We start from the raw sequence: 20113 nt of genomic DNA, 5'->3' as shown, positions 1-20113 counted from the left end.
TGTGCCCTTACATCTTCTTAATACAAGATTGACTTTATCCGATATCTGCTTCATCTGAATTTTCTTCATTTTGAAAAATAAATTTGGCACACTGTTTGCTGCACGTCTGTCAATATTTCTAAGTTCCCATTTCACAAGATCACTGTAATGAACTTTAACTTCACGATCATCATTTGATGCCATCCTCTGACCACAATAAATGGTTGGAAAAGACAAGAATTTTGCGTCCTTATCAGTGTACAAACTCAATGGGGTTTGACCTTCTCCTGGAGCAAACGTATACACCTGATCTTGCACAGGATTTGCATCATCCAATAATGTGTCACAACTGCCAATTCCCCTCTCTTTCATCAATTTCTTCAAATGTACTTTCTTCTTTCTCATCTGATGTAACACCAAGATTTGTATTCCTTCCTTCAATACACTCGGATGTACTTGTGTTAAAATATTCTGATATTATTTCACTGCTATCTGCGGTTATTCTAGCTTCCCAATCTTCATCTACATGAATCTTTGCATCTTTGTACATTTGGCTATTACTCATTAACCAGTGTAATGCAATGATTACATGCTTTGGTCTGACATTTTCTACAAAATCACATGTTTTGTAACTTAGTCTTCTCTTTAATCGGACTGGGACTGTAATGTCATTGTTAAACTGTCTTGGTAAAGAGTTTACAGTTGGTTGTAAATCTACTGGAACATTAACAACATTTCCTTTTATAGACAATTGTCTTCCTCTAGGCAACTCTCTTATCTGCATAAATGGAATCCGTAAAGCTATGAGGCGTTCTTCTAACTGATGAAGTTGGAGTTCTTCTGGTTTGGAAGGAAATTGAACATGGTTTGCTACTGACAACTTTGGCATTTTCCCATCTTGTATAGATTTCTTACATGTTAAGCAAATCCATTCTTTTCCATCAACTGATATGTATTTGCTGAGGTATTTTGCAACATCTTCAGGTGGTAATTTTTCTTTAAGAAAGCTGCTATCAATAACTGAATGAGAAAACCAAGTCTGTTGGCAGCAAGTGCATACATATAATGGCCCTTCCTCTGTTCTTTTATCAAACACCGATATTGATTCTGACAGTGTTGAGCCATACTTTCTGTGCTTTCTGGCAATCTTTTCTTTCCTGTAGAAATGTGGATCTTTCCTTTTTTGGGCTTTAGCACTCTTTCCTCTGAATTGTTCTTTCAAACGATAATCCACATTATTTCTTTTCATAGATTTTCGAATACGTTCCAATTCAAGAAATGCAGAATCTTCCCTACTCTTTCTTTTTCTTTTGACATCTCTTTCCCGTTCATTCTTCATGACATCGATATTCTTCCTTTGTTTTTGCTTAGCAGTTCTCTCTTTTTCTTTCTGAGACAGCCTAAATGTTGGGTTATTCCTCTTTCTTTGTCTTGCTGCTTTGTCCCTTTCTCTTTCAATGTTTCTTGTTTCTTCATCTAATCTTTTTGCTTGTCTTGAAGTTTTGTCCTTTCCTCTTTCAATGTTTCTCGTCTCTTCATTTAATCGTTTTGCTTGCCTTGCTGATTTGTCCCTTTCTTTCTCAATCTTTCTAGTGTCTTTGTCTAATCTCTTTACTTGCCTTGCTCTTCTTTCTCTTCCTCTCTCAATTTTTCTTCTTTCATTGTCTAACCTTTTTTTTTTGCTTTGCTACTTTGTCTCTTACTTTCTCAATATTTCTACCATGCTCTTTCTTTCTCCAGTTTTTCATGTAATTTTTAATGTATTCTTTTCTAGAAGTAATGATCCTTCCTTCCTCTTTCTTTTTGATCATGCCTTTCTGTCTACATTCTTGATCATCAAAATATCTGTCAAGAAGTCTGTCAATTTTTTTATGTTCTGCTCTTCCATCAGATGTTTCTTTCATTGCTTGTAGCGCATTTATACTTGACTCAAAAATATTTACTGGGGTTATTTCAAACTGAGAATTTTGGTCAACAGAGAGAGATAATGCCAACTTTAAACAATGTTGTGCAACACCCTCCAATGTCTCTACTCTAATTAGTGTACTTTTTCCATTGGCATCAAGTAACCCTTTAAGATCTCGTGCATGGGAATCAAAAAGAAAGTACTGTATTCCAACTTTCATGACAGAAAAAGTGTTTCCTCCAAAGCAAACAAAGGCACCTTCTGTTGTTTCAAAAGACTTTTGCAATGCCTCTTTAATTGAAATGCCATATGTTTCACCATGATTTTCTAATGCTTTATCATTTCCAATCAAACCAACATATGATTCAAAGATCTGCATAGAGAAGCACTTGTTATAAACTTCTATCTCACTTGGTAGTTCATATACTAATAAATATTCATTCTGCACAGTTGCACTTGCTTGCAGATAACCATACAGTTCATTCCCAGTTGTCAAAATGTTATCAATATCTGATGCTGACCAAATATTTTGAACTTTTATCTTTGAAAAAATCATGCTTGATAAAGTATTAGCTACACATTGTTTGCCACTTGAAAATCCAAAAAGATCTGCACAGCCTTGATGAAAGTGTCCTTGTACAGATAAAAACATTCCAGTGTCAATTCCGTTACCTGTTTTCTTTTGATTTCTTTCTATTATTCTATCCTCTAGTTGAATGTTCCTTGTCAAGGGGCACATTTTCTGACTCTTATTATCACATATCCTTTCTATTCTGTTCTCTTTCATTTCCTTTCCTTTGTTTTCCAGTTTTTCATTTTTGTTCTCATGTATTTCTTTCTCATTTTTGTTCAATTTTTCTATTTTGCTCTCATGTATTTCTTTCTCATTTTTGTTTTGTATATTTTCCTCATTTTGATTCTTGCATCTTTTCTGATTTGTCTTACTAACTGCATCACCCACTTCTGACAGTGATGGTACACTCGGTGGTGTACAAACGCATCGCAGCGAGTCAGTTAGTGGCGCCTGCCCTGCTTCACACACTGGTGAAGGTACACTCGCTGGTGTACAAACGCACTCTGGCGAGTCAGACATAGCTATGTTACCCCTCTCTGGGATAGGCAGACTTCCTTGAAGAGGTGCCAACTTCAAGGCATTTAAAGGATCTGAAACAGAATGCTTACCATCCTTTGAGGGAGTCTCTGCTACCCATCTTGTCTTAGCCATACCTCTGGCTTTTTGGGATGCTTTCCCCTTTCTTGGCATCTAAGAAAATTGTAAACAATAATATAATATATAGAACCATCTACTGGTAAACAGGACAAAATACCCCCGCTAGGATTTTTAGAGGTGCTAAATCATGAATATTTTATAGATCTAAGAGAAGAGAGAAATGCTAAAACATTCTTAGTGCAAATGTAATCGATCATTATATTTTGTTAATGAAATGAATGTGCAGCCTCATAAAAAAAAAAGACTTAATATACAGAGCAGACATGAATTATGAACATTTTCTGTAAGTGACCTTGCACTTGCATAAATGACCTTAGATCAAAGTCATGACACAACCCCAGGTCATAAATGTTTGTGTAAGGTAGTAGATTCAAGGTTTTCAATAAAGGTATGTACCAAACATGAATTACACAATTTTTCTTTCAGTGACCTTGAACTTGAACTTGCACAGATAACCTTGGGTGAGGGTCATGATACACCCTTAGGTCATGATGAAACTTTGTGTAAAAAAGGAACTTACTAAGTTTAACCAAAATAAAAATATGGACTGGACATGAATTATAAAAAAATTTCCTTCCAGTGACCTTGAACTTCCCCATATGACCTTATGACAAGGTCATGACACACCCTTAAGTTATGAGCAGTCTTTGTGTGAAATGAGAACCTACCAAGTTTAACCAGAATAAAAATATAGACTGGACATGAATTATATAAAATTTTCTTCCAGTGACCTTGAACTTCCCCAGCTGACCTTGAGCTAAAGTTATGACTCACACTTAGGTCATGAGCAATCTTTGTGTGAAATGAGAATCCACCAAGTTTATCCATAGGAAAGATATGGAACGGACAAGAATTATGAAATTTTTCTTCCAGTTACCTTGAACTTTTCCAGATGACCTTAGGTCAAAGTCATGACACAACCTTAACTTATGACCAGTCTTTGTGTGGAGTAGTAGATTCTAATGTTTCTCCCTAAGAAAGATATGGACAGGACACATTTGCACAGACAGACGGATAGCTAGACAGACAAACTGATTCCTATATATCCCCCCAATCTTCATTTGCGGGGGGTATAATAACAACAAGACAGTCTAAAATCATAATAAACATCTGAAGAACATTTTACATCCCCTTACATTTTTGTATAGCCCATTCAATTTTTTTTTTATCATCTCTATCGAGAATTTTTCACCCATTTGGAGATGCCACCACTTGCTGGTGTAGGGCTGGAAACATAGATCTACATTTGGCACTAAGGCCACTGAGTATTGAGGGACCTTTTCAGTACCAGCACCTAATGTGGCATAGGACCGTTGTTTATATAGTGTCATCTAAAATCCTGTCTCAAAATCCCGCAATGGGATTCGAACCCTATTGTACAATGTAAAGATCAGCTCCTTACTCTGCGATTTTAAACAAACGTTGTAACCATTGCATCATATGAGCGAATTCAAACTAGAACTGTCCAATAGGGACAGAATACCCCCCACTGGGTTTTTCAGAGAAGGTGCCAATTCAAAAATACTTTATGGATCTAGAGGTGTTCACAATTTACTTACAAAAATTTGCAGTGAAATACAATTGCTCATCATGTTTCTTAATGAATGAAACAAAGGTGCAACCAAATGAAACATCAAAACTAATACATTGTAATTCCATTGTAACATTTTGTTTTAATTTTTTCATTTTATTTTTTTTTATTACTGCATTAAAAAAATATATTGCAATTATGTGTTATGTCACTCTGCAAACTGAATGTTGAAAAAAAAGCATTATACAAAATCAAATTAATCTTGATATATCAATTTGAAATGCATTTTGAAAATAAACAGCTGGTCATCCAGTAATGAAGTGCTTTGACAGACAATAAATTACAATTAAGAGAATAAGAGAAGAGAGATCTTTAATTCTTGTGCCTTATTCCCTGGAGATAGATAACACACACACTTGATAAGAAATATGCCTTAACAACTTCCAACACCAAACTCATTAATTTATCTTTAACTGGATGCATGTCCAGTCATCTCAAACCTTATACATGAACCCAAAATGGACAAGTCAATAAAAATAAAAAATAAAACCTGTAAAATGCAAAAAAAAAATAACAAAATGAGTTGAAAATTCCAGGTGCACACCTTCATATGGTGAATAATAAGTGTACAAATGTTTAGATTAATCCTTGCAATAGTTTCTGAGAAACGGTCCAGACAAAACCAGTAGAGCTAAAAATGAAACAAGAGGCCCATGGGCCACATCTCTCACCTGAGTAACTAGGGTGATGCAGATCTTTAACAGAGTCCCCCTCTTGCTATACCCATCATGCCCAACAACCCACTTCCCTTTATTATTTTAAAACTTTAAAATCTACACTATCTAAGGATGCCTTCACATGAGCTTCAGCTATCCTGGCCCAGCGTTTCTTGAGAAGAAGATTTTTAAAGATTTGTTCTATATATTTCTATGTAAAAATTGGATTCCCTATTGTGGCCCCGCCCTACGCCTGGGAGTCATGATTTTAACAATTTAAAATCTACACTACCCAAGGATGCTTCCACATCAGTTTCAGCTTTCCTGGCCCAAATGGTTCTTGAGAAGAAGATTTTTAAAGATTTTTTTTCTATATATTTCTATGTAAAACATTGATTCCCCACTGTGGCCCTGCCTTACCCCCGGGGGTCATGATTTAAATAATTTAGAATCTACACTACCCTAGAATACTTCCACATAAGTTTCAGCTTTACTGGCCCAGTGGTTCTTGAGAAGAATATTTTTTAGTGACCCCACCCTATTTTTGTCTTTTCTTGATTATCTCCCCTTGTAAGGGGACTTGGCCCTTCATTTTAACAATTTAAACTCCTCTTCACCCAAGGATGCTTTGCACCAAGTTTGGTTAAAATTAGCCCATTGGTTCTTGAGAAGAAGTCGAAAATGTGAAAAGTTTACAGACGGACGGACGGACAGACAGGTGGATGGATGACGGACAAAATGTGATCAGGAAAGCTCACTTGAGCCTTCGGCTCAGGTGAGCTTTTTCACCTGTAAAATTCAAAATAATAATCCAATCAAGATGAAAATATCAGGTGCACAACTTCATATGGTGAATATGTGTACAAATTTTCAGACAAATCCTTCCAATATTTTCTTAATGGTCCGGACAAAATCTCGTCTACAGACAGACAGACGGACATGGTACATTCCAATATACCCCCCCCCCCCCCTAAATTTCGTTTCCACTGCGGAGCTAGGGGGGGGGTTAATTAAGTAAATACGACATTGAACTTGGCAAAAACACCTTGCTTAAAAAAAGACATCTAATTTGTCACAAGTATGTACTCTTTTAGTGAAATGTGGACTTCTAATGCTTTTGTTATAAAATAATAGACCTGTAATGGAATTTTACACTTTTCTGTGTCCTTGAACTTTACCATTATGACCTTGCATAAATTTATGACACGTCCTCAGGACATAAACAATCTACCTACTCTCCATAACATTGTTGGCTGGACAAGAATTTCAATCTGGGTAAAGGAATCAATATGCAAACTTAAGGTAAAAGAGAAGTCTGCCTCCCCTTCTATCTAATAGGAAAAGCATAACAAGAGGTCAATGAGTCAAATTGTTCACCTGAGCACTATGGCTAGAAAAAAAGCATAAATCAATCCAGTATTGAAAAGCTTAAAAGCATGTGGTCCCAAACTTACCTATAAAATGAGGGATGGGGGTATGATTTGAATTACTTGAATCCACACTAGCTAAGAATGTTTACATATTTCATTGAATACTATGGCTGTTTCCCTATCAGTTTGAACTTCCTTTTTGGCTCCATTCTACCCCAGGGGTCATGATTTCAACAAATTTAAATCTACACTTCCAGAAAATGCTTCCATATAAATATGGCTATAAATCCTGAATTTGTTCTTCTTGAGAAGATTTTCCCTATATATTCCTATGTAAAATATTGTTCATCCATTGTGTCCCCACCCTATCACTGGAGGTCATGCTTTGAACAAACCCAAATCTACTCTACACGAGTATGCTTATATATAACCATGACCAATCATGGTTTACTTGTTCCAATAAGAAATTTAAAGATTTTTTTCTATATATACTGTATGCAAGGCTATTTTCTCCCCTTCTTATTTTCGGCCTTTCACACTTGCAAAAATTTTGCCCCGTTTTAAATTTGCCTAGTTGTAGTTTTGCTTAAAAAATTATATTTTATTCTTTTAATTTGCCCCATTTTAAATTTGCCAAAATGAGGGTAGAGCGAAAATAAAATGGAGGCAAAAATTTCCCTGTTTACAGTAGCATTCTTAAAATTTGATTTTTTCATTGTAGCCCAATCCTACCCCTGGTGGTCATAATTTGAACAAACTTAAATCTACACTACCTGAGAATGCTTCTATATAAATATGACTAATCATGGCTTTGTTCTTCTTGAGAAGATTTGTCTTCAATCTACACTACATGAGGATGCTTCCATCTAAATATGACCAGTCATGACTTTGTTTTTTCTTGAGAGGATTTTAAAAACTTTGATTGTCCATTGTGGCCCCAGCAGCCCCACCCTACCCCAAGAGTCATGATTTGAACAAATTTGAATCTGCACTACCTGAGGATGCTTCCACTTTAGTATCATCTTTCCCAACCCAGTTGTTCTTAAAGATTTTTAAAGCATGCAAACATTTTTTAAAACTATTTCTTCATTATCTACCCTCGTCTTTTTCTCGCTTCATAATTTACAACACACACTGTTCAATGTCGACCATCCAAATTTAGCGCAGCACGAACTCTATAATTATGAAAAATTAAAAATGCCATAATTCCGTCAAAAATCAATGAAGCAAAACAAAATTAAAATGAAGATACATTTACATACCAAATTTCAGCTCAATATCTGTAAGCGTTCAGAAAAAAAGTGCGGAAAACCAAGACAGACAGACTAACAGACAGACGGATGGACCGATGGACGGACAGACAGACACTGAGGAAACCTATTGTCCCCTCTGGTTTCACTGGTAGGGGACAAATAATGGATATCACGCTTAACGTAGGCAAATGCATAAAATCAAGAAAAAACACCTGAAAACACAGGACAAAAAGCAGGTTTTTTACAGTGCTTGGATCTATAGCTCTCTAGCCTATCCGTTTTTAACAAGAGAGCAACAAGTTTCATGTTCTATCATATTAATGACATTGTACAGACTCTGTAAAAAAGTAGAATTTGTTCTGTGTAATCTATGCCCTGTTCACAGTAAATTATTGTGAAGTAAAAACTAAAATAATGTGAATAAAAATACATATGTATAAAGCAAATTAAAACTTGTGTTCACACAGCAGCTAATGCTTAATACTAGTACAATAATCACAATGTGAATTAAAATTTTATTTCTACTTTAAGGTCATTCAGTAAGATTATTACGATGTCATTTGCAAACATATCACACCATGCAGAACAGATCCGTTTCACGTAATACAATACTGTCTACATTTTAGTGATTAACATAACTTTCCTTTGTCTTTCTCTAAAAAAAAAGCTCTGATACCTATATCTGACCACCGATGTGTGGCATGTCACTCAATTCTGCTGCTATGCATGCTTTAAAATTTAATTCAAACTAGCTTCATTGAACTTTAGGAATATATGTGTGATAGTCCCAATTTTCTCTACACCCAGGTGTAGCTTTCCGAGTTTGCAGTGATGAGTGTTCTATTCACTTCTCACTTTATAAATATATTACATATGAAAAAACCCTATATTTTGTCCAACAAAAAATAATAATCCACAATTTGCACAATTGTAGTGGTTTTGTAAGAAAATAGTAAGATGGAAGTCAAACAAGTCACTTGGCAGTGCTAATATCCTGATGCTAGGCATAATAAAAAGATAACAAACCAAAAAAAAAAAGATCGAAAGTAGTGTCCTCCTCATCGTCGCAAACCACGGCCAAAATGTACGCTCCTCTCCCATCTGGCTGTGGTTGAACGAGGAGAGAATTCTTCGTAGCTCATTAAAATATTGACCATTGTGAGTAAAGCATAGTCGGATGATGAACTTTATCGCGACCTTTCAATATCCAATCGCAGTATAAGAAATATATCTTGTATATTGTTGACATCAGTTGTTGATTTCGATTGTGATGGAAACCAGAAGTCTCTGTCGAGACTGAAGCTCTACTGGTTTGTACTTATAGCAAAGGAAGAGAAAAATACTTAAGCAGTTGGGAATTGAAACTTTATAACAGCAATAAATAGAATAATGATCCTTGATTAAGTCTTTCTATGTCTTAGTGTAGTCTACTTGCATGCCACATTATATTATAATCAGACTAAAACTGTATTTGAGTGGTATTTTGAAAGTATTAAACAGAAATTTCTATTTTTAGTAACCAAGGCAATGATGTTCATCGAAGTCTAAAACCGATACACAGAATTGTGTATCTTAAGTGTAGTCTACTTGTGTGCCAAATTACATTGAAATCAGTCCAAAACTGTAGGATACGTAGCATTTTAAAAGAATTTCACATAAATCTCTATTTTTAGTAACCACGGCAACACTGTTCATCGAAATCAAAAACCGATATACAGAATTGTGTACCTTAGTGAAGTCTTCTTGTGTGCCAAGTTACATTGAAATCAGTCCAAAACTGTAGGAGGAGTAGCATTTTGAAAGAATTTCACAGAAATTTCTATTTTTAGTAACAACGGCAACACTTCATCGAAATCAAAAACTGATAAACAGAATTATGTATCTTAATGTAGTCTACTTGTGTGCCAACTTATATTGAAATCAGTCCAAAACTGTAGGAGGAGTAGCATTTTGAAAGAATTTCACAGAAATTTCTATTTTTAGTAACAACGGCAACACTTCATCGAAATCAAAAACTGATAAACAGAATTATGTATCTTAATGTAGTCAACTTGTGTGCCAAGTTATATTGAAATCAGTCCAAAACTATAGGAGGAGTAGTATTTTGAAAGAATTTTACAGAAATTTCTATTTTTAGTAACCAAGGCAATGATGTTCATCGAAGTCTAAAACCGATACACAGAATTGTGTATCTTAGTGTAGTCTACTTGTGTGCCAAGTTATATTGAAATCAGACCAAAACTGTAGGAGGAGTAGCATTTTGAAAGAATTTCACAGAAATTTCTATTTTTAGTAACAACGGCAACACTTCATCGAAATCAAAAACTGATAAACAGAATTATGTATCTTAATGTAGTCTACTTGTGTGCCAACTTATATTGAAATCAGTCCAAAACTGTAGGAGAAGTAGCATTTTGAAAGAATTTCATGGAAATTTTTATTTTTAGTAACCACGGCAACAACGTTTATCGAAATCCAAATCCAATAAATAGAATTATGTATCTTAGTGTAGTCAACTTGTGTGCCAAGTTATATTGAAATCAGTCCAAAACTATAGGAGGAGTAGTATTTTGAAAGAATTTTACAGAAATTTCTATTTTTAGTAACCACGGCAACACCGTTCATTGAAATCAAAAACCGATACACAGAATTATGTATCTTAGTGTTGTCTACTTGTGTGCCACGTTATACTGAAATTAGACCAAAACTGTAGGAGGAGTAGCATTTTGAAAAATTGTTTACAGACAGACGGACAGACAGACAGACAGACGGACGGACGCCGGACGCATTACTATCGCATAAGCTCTTCTGGTCTCTGACCAGTAGAGCTAAAAAAAAACTTGCCACTGACAGAATATGAGGACACAATAGAGAGGCGTAAATATTCAAGATTACGACAGTTTTTGTGTTCAAGCAGCTATGGGTAGGAGAGAGCTATATATGCGGACTCCAGACTGTGGCTTGAGACGATGTGTCCTCCTATAGAAAAACACACAGTGGAGTACCAGTGTCGAACCGCTATTTAGAAAATGATAAAATAATGTAATTACATTTTCTCACCTCAGCATGCTCAGTGTTTCAATGTTTAAATTTTTTAAGTTCCTAGCCATTTAAATATCTATCTCTTTGCTTTGTCAACATGGGTTTTTGACCGAAGATTTCTCTTATTTATATTGTTATGAACGGGAAAACCAGTTTATTTTTTATGCCTTTAATGCTAAATTCGTTCTAGTCATAGAGAAGACTGACCTAGAGTTGCGTCCCTTTTGTTTTCCTCGTGAATCTTGTAAAAACCAATTCTAAAATAATACATGCAAGTTGCACAAGATCCATTCACGTATTAGATACGTAACGACCTGTCATCGTTCAAGCATAGGTGTCGTTGGTATATATATTTATTTGATATCTGCAAGTTTAGATTCTGACATGATTCAACACCAGTCCTTGTTCAATACGCATTGCATTCCACGCAACAAAGCAATGAAACGTAAAATAAATATAGTAAACAATAAATACCTTTTAATAACACAAGAAAACGTATTATCAATGACTGATTAAATAACCCTTAATTGTAAAACGAATGTAGATGACACTTTCAACTTCTGACCACGCCGTCTGTAGAAAACAATATGGCGACTGTACGTCAACTTTTTCTGAACATCGAACCCGAGTGAATTTTTGTCGTTAACGTCTTATGTTATGTTAACTTATTTTTTTATTTAAAGCAAAATTTTAAAAGTCTATTTCATTGTGTATAAAGTTTATTATACAATCAGATTAAAACTTTGAGATTAGCATTTTAAAAGTAGATGACAGATTATACTATTTTTAAGTTATCTTGAAAGTATATATAACAGAATATTCTATTACCATGACAACAATGATCATATAGTAGGAAACAGAAAATAACATGACATTTCTAATTAATTAAATTATGTATCTTTGTATAAGCTACTTATTTACCTAGTGTATCTGAAATTGAACTGAAACTTAAATACATGTAGGAGAAGTAGCATTTTGAAAGAATTTCACAGAATATTCTATTTTTAGTATCTATGGCAAAACTGTTCAAGAAAATCAAAAACTGATGCAGGAGTCCATGTATTTTAGTGCAGTCTACTTGTGTGTCAATTAATATTGAAATCAGACCAAAACTGTTGGAAGAGTAGCATTTTAAAGGAATTTCCCAGAAAATTCTATTTTTAGTAACCATGGCAACATCGCTCATCAAAATCAAAAACCAATGCATTATTTTAATGTCTTAGTGTGGTCTACTTGTGTGCAAAGTTATATTGAAATCAGATCAAAACTGTAGGAGAAGTAGCGTTTTAAAGGAATTTCAAAGAAATTTCTATTTTTAGTAACCATGGAAACACCGTTCATCAGAATAAAAAACCGATGCACTATTCTATGTATCTTAGTGTAGACTACTTGTGTGCCAAGTTATATTGAAATCAGATTAAAACTGTAGGAGAAGTAGCGTTTTAAAGGAATTTCAAAGAAATTTCTATTTTTAGTAACCATGGCAACATCGCTCATCAAAATAAAAAAACGATGCACTATTTTATGTATCTTAGTGTAGACTACTTGTGTGCCAAATTATATTGAAATCAGATCAAAACTGTAGGAGAAGTAGCGTTTTAAAGGAATTTCTAAGAAATTTCTATTTTTAGTAACCATGGCAACACCGTTCATCAGAATCAAAAACCGATGCACTATTTTATGTATCTTAGTGTAGACTACTTGTGTGCCAAGTTATATTGAAATCAGATCAAAACTGTAGGAGGAGTAGCATTTTGAAAAATTGTTTACAGACGGACAGACAGACAGACGGACGGACGACGGACACCTTACTATCGCATAAGCTCTTCTGGTCTCTGACCAGTAGAGCTAAAAACAAACTAAAATCATGAAAAAACTTAACATAAACTAGAAGTCTCTGATGAGACTATTGCTCTACTGGTCTGTCTATAAAATAAAGGACGAGTAGCATTTGAAATTCAAACTTTGCAACAGGCAGCATTAAATAGAACTATTTACTATTTTCAAGTAAATACTTGTGTGCAAAATAATATCGAAATTGAACCAAAATTGTATGAGTAGCGTTTTAGAGGAATTTCATAGTAATTTCTTATTTTAGTAACTCTGGCAAGACCCCTGATCGAAATCAAAAACCGATGCTCTATATTATGTTCTTTAGTATAGTCTACTTGTGTGCCAAGTTATAATGAACTTAAAAAAAACTGTGGGAGGAGTGACATTCTAAGGGAATTCTTACATTCTATAAAAATTCTATTTTTAGTAATCATGGCAACACCATTTAGTGAAATCAAAAACAGATGCAATAAATCAAGTAGCATTTTAAAAAAATAATTTACAGACAGCTATACAGACGGATGGACAATAAACACCTTACAATGGCATAAGCTAGCCTTTCTGATCTCTGACCAGTAAAGCTAAAACAAAATTAACTTTACTGTATGAACAACCTTTTCTCTTTAAGGTATGAAAAAATTGAAGAGGTAAAAAAAAGTACTTCAACTGGTTGAACAATAATAATATATATAAAAAAAAGGTTATTTAACCTAATAAAATATTGTAATTTTAGGTTGTGCCTTCTATATGAACAATTTAACTTGTAGAAGCACTACACAGAACTGTATCAACTGTTCACTGTTATAATGTCAAAATAATCGGATGATATTTACAGACAATAATGTTCTAGCCAGGAACAATCAACTGTCTTAAGTAACTGCAAAATTTACAAAGCCTTAATAATTGCCAAAATTTGACTCTTTGATGGAGTCATCTCCACTTTTAGTTTTTTTGAGAGGAAATAATCTTCAATGTCATCCGGTGTGTTTAATTGGCTAGTGTCACCAAAATTTTTTAGTATCCCATTTGAGATGGAAAATTTGAATGCCGCTGGATTATCAGGGAACTTGCAATTAACTTGCACTTTCATGGAACTTGTCAGGTTTGATGTTCGTTGTCGCATGTTGCATACTTTGCATTTTACTGTAGGTACATTAGGATTAAAAGTTCCGATGTCTTTGTTGCACACTCCGCAAAGGGTCAGTGAGACACAAGAAACAGAATCCACCAATATAGTATCAATAACACTGACCGACTGAACTTGTGCATTGTTGATCGCCCCAATATCTGATATTTCTTGAATTACAGTGTCAGGACATGTGGTGAGTGATTTTATGTTATCAAAATTTCTGACTGAGACATTGCAAAAGGTGTAACTCTTCGCAAGTTGAATTTGTTTTATATGTTTATCCCAGGCACATAGCTGTATGGTATCGGAGGCATCTGAAATGGTAACATACTGTTTTTGAATGACTTCTCCAGATTTGATGGTTTGAAGAGTTGTCTCTTTTTGGTCCATGATTTTGGCTTTAACAGATACCTGTAACAGAAGTTATACAGTTAAATGTGTTAAATGTATATCACCAAAATCTAAAATATACATATCTTGCATACATGCCAATGTTCCTGATTTAGGTGGGATTCTCCCGATTTTACCCTTTCATCCCGTTGTCCCGATCGCGAGAAAAAAATGCCCTAATTTGAATAATTTCCTGATTTAAAAAAAAATAAGATTTTCTGTTTCCCTACTGTCGATTTTTTGTTAATCATGAATAGAATATCAAACTTGTTTATGCACACAGAAAAGTCCCATTGTTTATTTAGTGTGCAAGAGGAGTTAAGGGAGATGTACAAGCCATATTGGATCTAGTTTGGTGTAAAATAAGAAATACCAAGAATGCGCTTAATACTCTACTAAACTAGTCCAAAGTTACTCAAAGTGCTAATGCACTAATTACCTACTGTTAGAGACCAAAATTAGTAAACAATTAAGTTTATTTTGTCTTAATTAGGAGGAAATTAATCATGTTAGAACTGCACAGCTACAGCATTTACGAGATGACAAATGCATTGAAAATGGGGTTAGTTTGATTCATTGATAATATGGCTACAACCATTTGTTTCGCTTTTTTCTTGTCATTATCCATAATTCTTGAAAATTTGATTTTTCATATGGGTGTCTTCCTGAGGCAATGTGTTTATTTCTTCCGCCATTCCTCTGTCACACAGAGTTCGAATAACATTGATTTTAGAATAAATGCGACCATAATAACATCAAGACAAGAAATTACTCAGTAATAATCATTAGGTTATATTACTTACTACTTTTATTTGTTGCATCGCATCATCTAATTAATGAAAAACACGATTTTAACCCCACTCCAGCAAATCGGGAAAAACTGTTCTATTTACAGTTCGAGTTTCCTCGTTAAAATTATTCCACTGAGCACGTGGTTGGCATGTGCATATATCTGCTGTGGATATATCCGTTTATTCAAATGATTATATTTAATTTTTCATGGAAAAAGTCTTGATAATTTGTTGGTTTCTTTAAAACTCAAGAAAAAAAGATAAAAATGTCCTATTCATATGTGTTTACGGCGGGTCTTTTTTCTGTGGCGATAGAAGTTATTTTCAAATGGGGCACTGCAAAGAGGATGCTTAGCATTTAATTTGAAAATGTTAAACAATATGCGGTGCATAAAAAACAAATTGTAGTTACATGTCTTACATTCTAAAATTGGTACATATGTATATTTTGTTTAGAAGTTAGATAGAAAAAGTAGGCAGTTTTAGGATTTCCTTCAGGCACCTCACATAAATAGCTAGATTGTTTGCAATGACCAACACACCCCTACTAATGTTATTGTGATTTAAATTCAAGACACGTGTTTTAGGTTTACCTATTTAAAGGTTATAGGGTACAACGGTTTTATAAATAAAATTGGCAGTAGCCAGGAAATTGCTATAGTCTGTTTTCTTCTGAAAACATGTCCTGTGAAAAATATGTTTCCAGACCATTCTGAAAGACTTTCATGATTTCCAACAGAAATGGGTGGCTAAAGGGGGGATAAAAATTAATACATCTTATCATAGTTTACTACAAAAATCACAGCTCAATAGCGACCGATACGCTAGTAAAAAAATGTGTAAAATTATCTACACTGACAAACCTATGTTTGCCTTATATGGCTTTTGCTATTAATGCGCACAGAGGATCTTACCACGAGCAACTGAGCATTTGTTGATTGAATACGTTTACGCCAAATACATATGTACATGTTTACATGTTACTTCGAACACGTGGTTCAGGTCAATCTATGATCATGTCAATGGAGTGCAAAATAAAAAAAATGTTCTTATGAACAAAATGCAAATATTAGAAACTATGAAAGATATCACGGGGCTCATGGGCGTTTATAATTTGTTGTTAACTAGAGATAAATATGTTTTATAAAATGTATACGTAGTTAGTGTCAAGTTCAGAACACCAGCACTCCAAGGATAAGGAAAACGAGCACCCTTCTCGTATGCATTTAAATGGACAAAACATTTTTTACGTAACTATACTCGTTATCACGTGTGTTGGCCAGGGAATCTATTCAATTGTATTCACCGTACAATAAAGGAATTTATCAAGCGTAAAATTCCTGTAGTATTCGTAGTAACCCATAATGCAATTCTCATTCAGCTCATTTGTCAGTTAAAGTCACATTGGTGCCCCATTTGCTAATCTGACGAAAAAATATAGTCCCGGTTCCCATGCAAAATATTTGTCCAAAAAGAAATTTTAATTCATGACAGCAGAAAATTGTATCATAAAGAATACTTATAATTAAAAATTGAATGAATTCAAGAGAGATCTATTGAAGTGCATTTCTACAGAATGATATTATAGGGTGGTGAAAACTAAAACGCAACATAACTTTTCTGTTTACCATGTCTCCACGTGCTAGTCACTTCCTAGCCACATTTCCGTGAATAATTTACCTATCTCGCTGAAATCTCGCTAACTCTCGCCAGAGCTACTGTCAGAGCTACTCTGAACTCATCGGATTTTATAATTTGCAGAACACCGAAAAAGAAAAGGTTCCGAACACATTAGTAGGGGTGAACACATTGTATGGAGTAATGTTTGGACATAAAAACGCATCATGTCTTATTATGTTGACAACGTTGTAAGCTTTCGCTCATTGAACATACGAAGCTTGATAAAATATATTGAGTTGTTTCTTAGAATTGCAAAGAAAGGTCCATTGCATATGCTATATCTATCATCGCAAAAAAAGTGAGAGCCCCCCCCCCGAAAATCCTATGTTTGTTTTTCAAAATAGTGCAAAAGATAAAAAAATGTTTGCATTACTAAGTACGTGATGGAATATGTACTAGCCTTATAAGACCACTTGTCATAAAAATATTTGGTTGCCCTCTCTCCCGATCGATCTACTGCCTGGAAATGGCCCGACTCATATTTTTTTTTACATCCCATTACACGATTTTTTTTCTTTTTCTTTCGTCAACAATTATGTTAAATTTTAAGGAATTTCTTTCTCACCTATAAATAGGGGCCCAATAATTTTTCCCTGAGTTGGGAGGACCACCAAACGTCATTTTAAAGATGGTATAAGATATTTAATTATGTTGATTTTTTTCTTTACTTTGTAAAATTTTAATTTTGACAATATGGGCAAATAGAAATTTCGTCACAAGTACCTGCATGACGTCATTTTCAGATTGTGACATCATAAACAAGGCGCAAAACTTCAGCATATGCTATTTATAGAACTTGTGTTTGGCTATGTTTCTAATCTGAATTGTGGTTTTGTAGATATAGAGATAGTTTGAACTTTTTGATCACCCCTGGTACTAATAGGTATTAAAACAAGGCCATTCATATCGATTATATGTGTCTTATTTCTTTGTGTTTCATTAGTGATAATTAAAATTTTGATAGATAATATAAGTTATCTATGGCAAACTTATGTAACTCTTTATTTTTAACTTTGATGGTGCTCATTTTTCCTTACCTGGAATCAAAGAGTTTAAGATATTTTTTATATCAATACGTACACTATTTAACAACTGTTCGATAATAATACTAAATAATTTACTTCAAGCCACACTATAACATCTTTCCTCTTTTAAAAGTGTTCATATTATTTGAAATATTTTGCAACTGTAATTCTCTTCTACATTTAAAGATTGTTATGTCCCTCCATATTAAGAGGAGGTCTGGAAAACAAAATTCTATGCTAAAAATAGACCACGTGCTGCTATCCATGAACTACTTTCATAGTTCTTTGCACTCTTTTTGAAGACAACGGTACCTTGTTTTGAACTTGAAATTATCATTTAAAAGTTCAAAATTTAGACATTTTCTCAACAAATGGTTGTAGAGAGAACATTAATGCACAATTTGCATATTTTTTTGGATTTTTTAAGGCTCTGATGAATTCTGTAGCTGCGCAGTTCTAAAGAGCATATCAAAAGCATTTTTCTGCAAAAGAATAGATTTTTTATACACATCATGCATTCAGTAATGCATATTTATTGTATCTTTATCATAAGTACTTAAAATTTGATCAAAATATAATGTATTTTAGCCATTTGAAGAAATGTTTACATTTTGTTCTCACAGCACTAAAGGTGGCCGTACATCCCCCTTAATTAGCCACAGGAAATCATTTTTTGCTTGATCGCAGGCACTGCTGTCGAGACACAGATAGCTTATATCCTGGAGCAGTTAAGGGATTAATCTCTTCAGCTTGAAGGGGTACGCAAAGTGAAGCACATAGATTAAGGGCTTAAATTACTGATCATTTTATTGAAAACAAAAAATAAAGACAATTAAATGATATTCGAACAATAAAATAAGAATCCAAAAAGATTGTTTTTGAAAACGAAAGAGAAAAACTTCAAAGATAGCTGCTGATTTCATCTGTAAATTAATAATAAAATATTGTATAGTTTGCCAGTCAAAAAAAAAAATTGAAAATAATTCAGATGAAAGTATAGTCTTGTGATAAGTACACTGAATCCCTTAACCCCCCCCCCCTCCCCAGATTATGCTCATATTGTTCATTGTATTTCTTTGCTACTGGTACATGTAAATACCAACATGGCACTGCCAAAGTTCATTATGTTCATAATGTAGTTATGTTCATAATGTAGTCTTTTACAATTTTAATTTTTCTTTGGGATCATAGGCACTGTTTGGAATGGGTGGGTGGGGATTGTGTTAAAAAACATTGTTGATTTAATTATTTCTCTAAATTGTTTTGTGTGTGAGAAAAAATTTTAATCATGCATTTTCTGTATAAATTTACTAACTTAGGGAATAAAAGTGAAATTTTTTTTTTTTAAAGGGGAACATACCAGAAAGAAAGTAAATAAATACATGAGAGTGACAACTATTAAGCAAAGATATTAAATTTGGAAAAATAAAACTAATTTGTATGTGTTATTTGTGATTTATTAATGAGTGATATCAATATTTTAAAATTTAAACAAAGTATTACATATTTTCACAATAAAATGCCGCGAATTTAAAGCTTTGAAAATTGTTTTCACGCGCAAAACCCCCTATGGGAATTTTCAAAAGTTGGCATGTATGATCTTGAATTTTAGAAAGTTTTATAACAAAGTGTTGCCTTATATGTAGTTTTAACAAAACAGTTTACAATCTTTCGAGTAGTCATGATTATTATTACTACTTTTTGCTATTACAATTATAACAGGTCTGTGAGTGGCAGCCAATGCTGAATAGTAATACCTCTAATCTGGTGTGAATACAGTACACAGGGAAATTTTAGTCCCTGTTTTATTTTCGCTCCTTTCGCACTATTCTCCTTTGGGCGAATTTAAAACGGTATTCAAAAAATACAATTTCATTTCTCAAGTTAGATGATTCTAAGTCTAATAGTTATCTAATTTTTAGTTGGAAAGGATTTTTTCAATATTTGAGGACTTCCGGTGTGGCGACGCACATGGCGTAAAGCGGGAACGAGGGCTGAGGGTCTTATCGTAAAGGTTTAGTGTGTGGGCCGTGGTATATTGAATGTAATGTGCTCTAGTCGAGTCCCCAAGTAGGTGTGGTTTGCGTTTGTGCAAGATTCAGGGTTGCTGCATATCACTGGATGCTACGGGCGGAGGGACCATACTTTCTTCGAGGAAATTCGGAAAGTTCAGGAAAAAAGATGCCACGTACAGGAAATAAGGAGAAAGAAAAAGAAAAAGACAGTGCACAAGGTGA

At 34.0% G+C, this 20113-nt stretch overlaps 1 protein-coding gene across 1 annotated transcript; it reads right to left on the bottom strand.

The window, feature by feature from the left end:
* Positions 1-13607: 13607 nt before the first annotated feature.
* Positions 13608-14401, bottom strand: LOC134270742 (uncharacterized; the record flags this gene model as incomplete). Its single annotated transcript, XM_062752986.1, has 1 exon — positions 13608-14401. A coding segment is annotated over one exon (654 nt), but the record flags the coding sequence as incomplete, so codon positions are not given.
* Between the last annotated feature and the right edge of the window lie 5712 nt (positions 14402-20113).

Source organism: Saccostrea cucullata, unplaced genomic scaffold (genome assembly GCF_032062105.1).
Source record: "Saccostrea cucullata isolate Sc308-1 unplaced genomic scaffold, CSIRO_AGI_Scuc_v1 ctg298, whole genome shotgun sequence".
Classification (NCBI taxonomy): domain Eukaryota; kingdom Metazoa; phylum Mollusca; class Bivalvia; order Ostreida; family Ostreidae; genus Saccostrea; species Saccostrea cuccullata.
The sequence above is the reverse complement of the archived record's forward strand: the minus strand, read 5'-3'. Positions and strand labels throughout refer to the sequence as shown.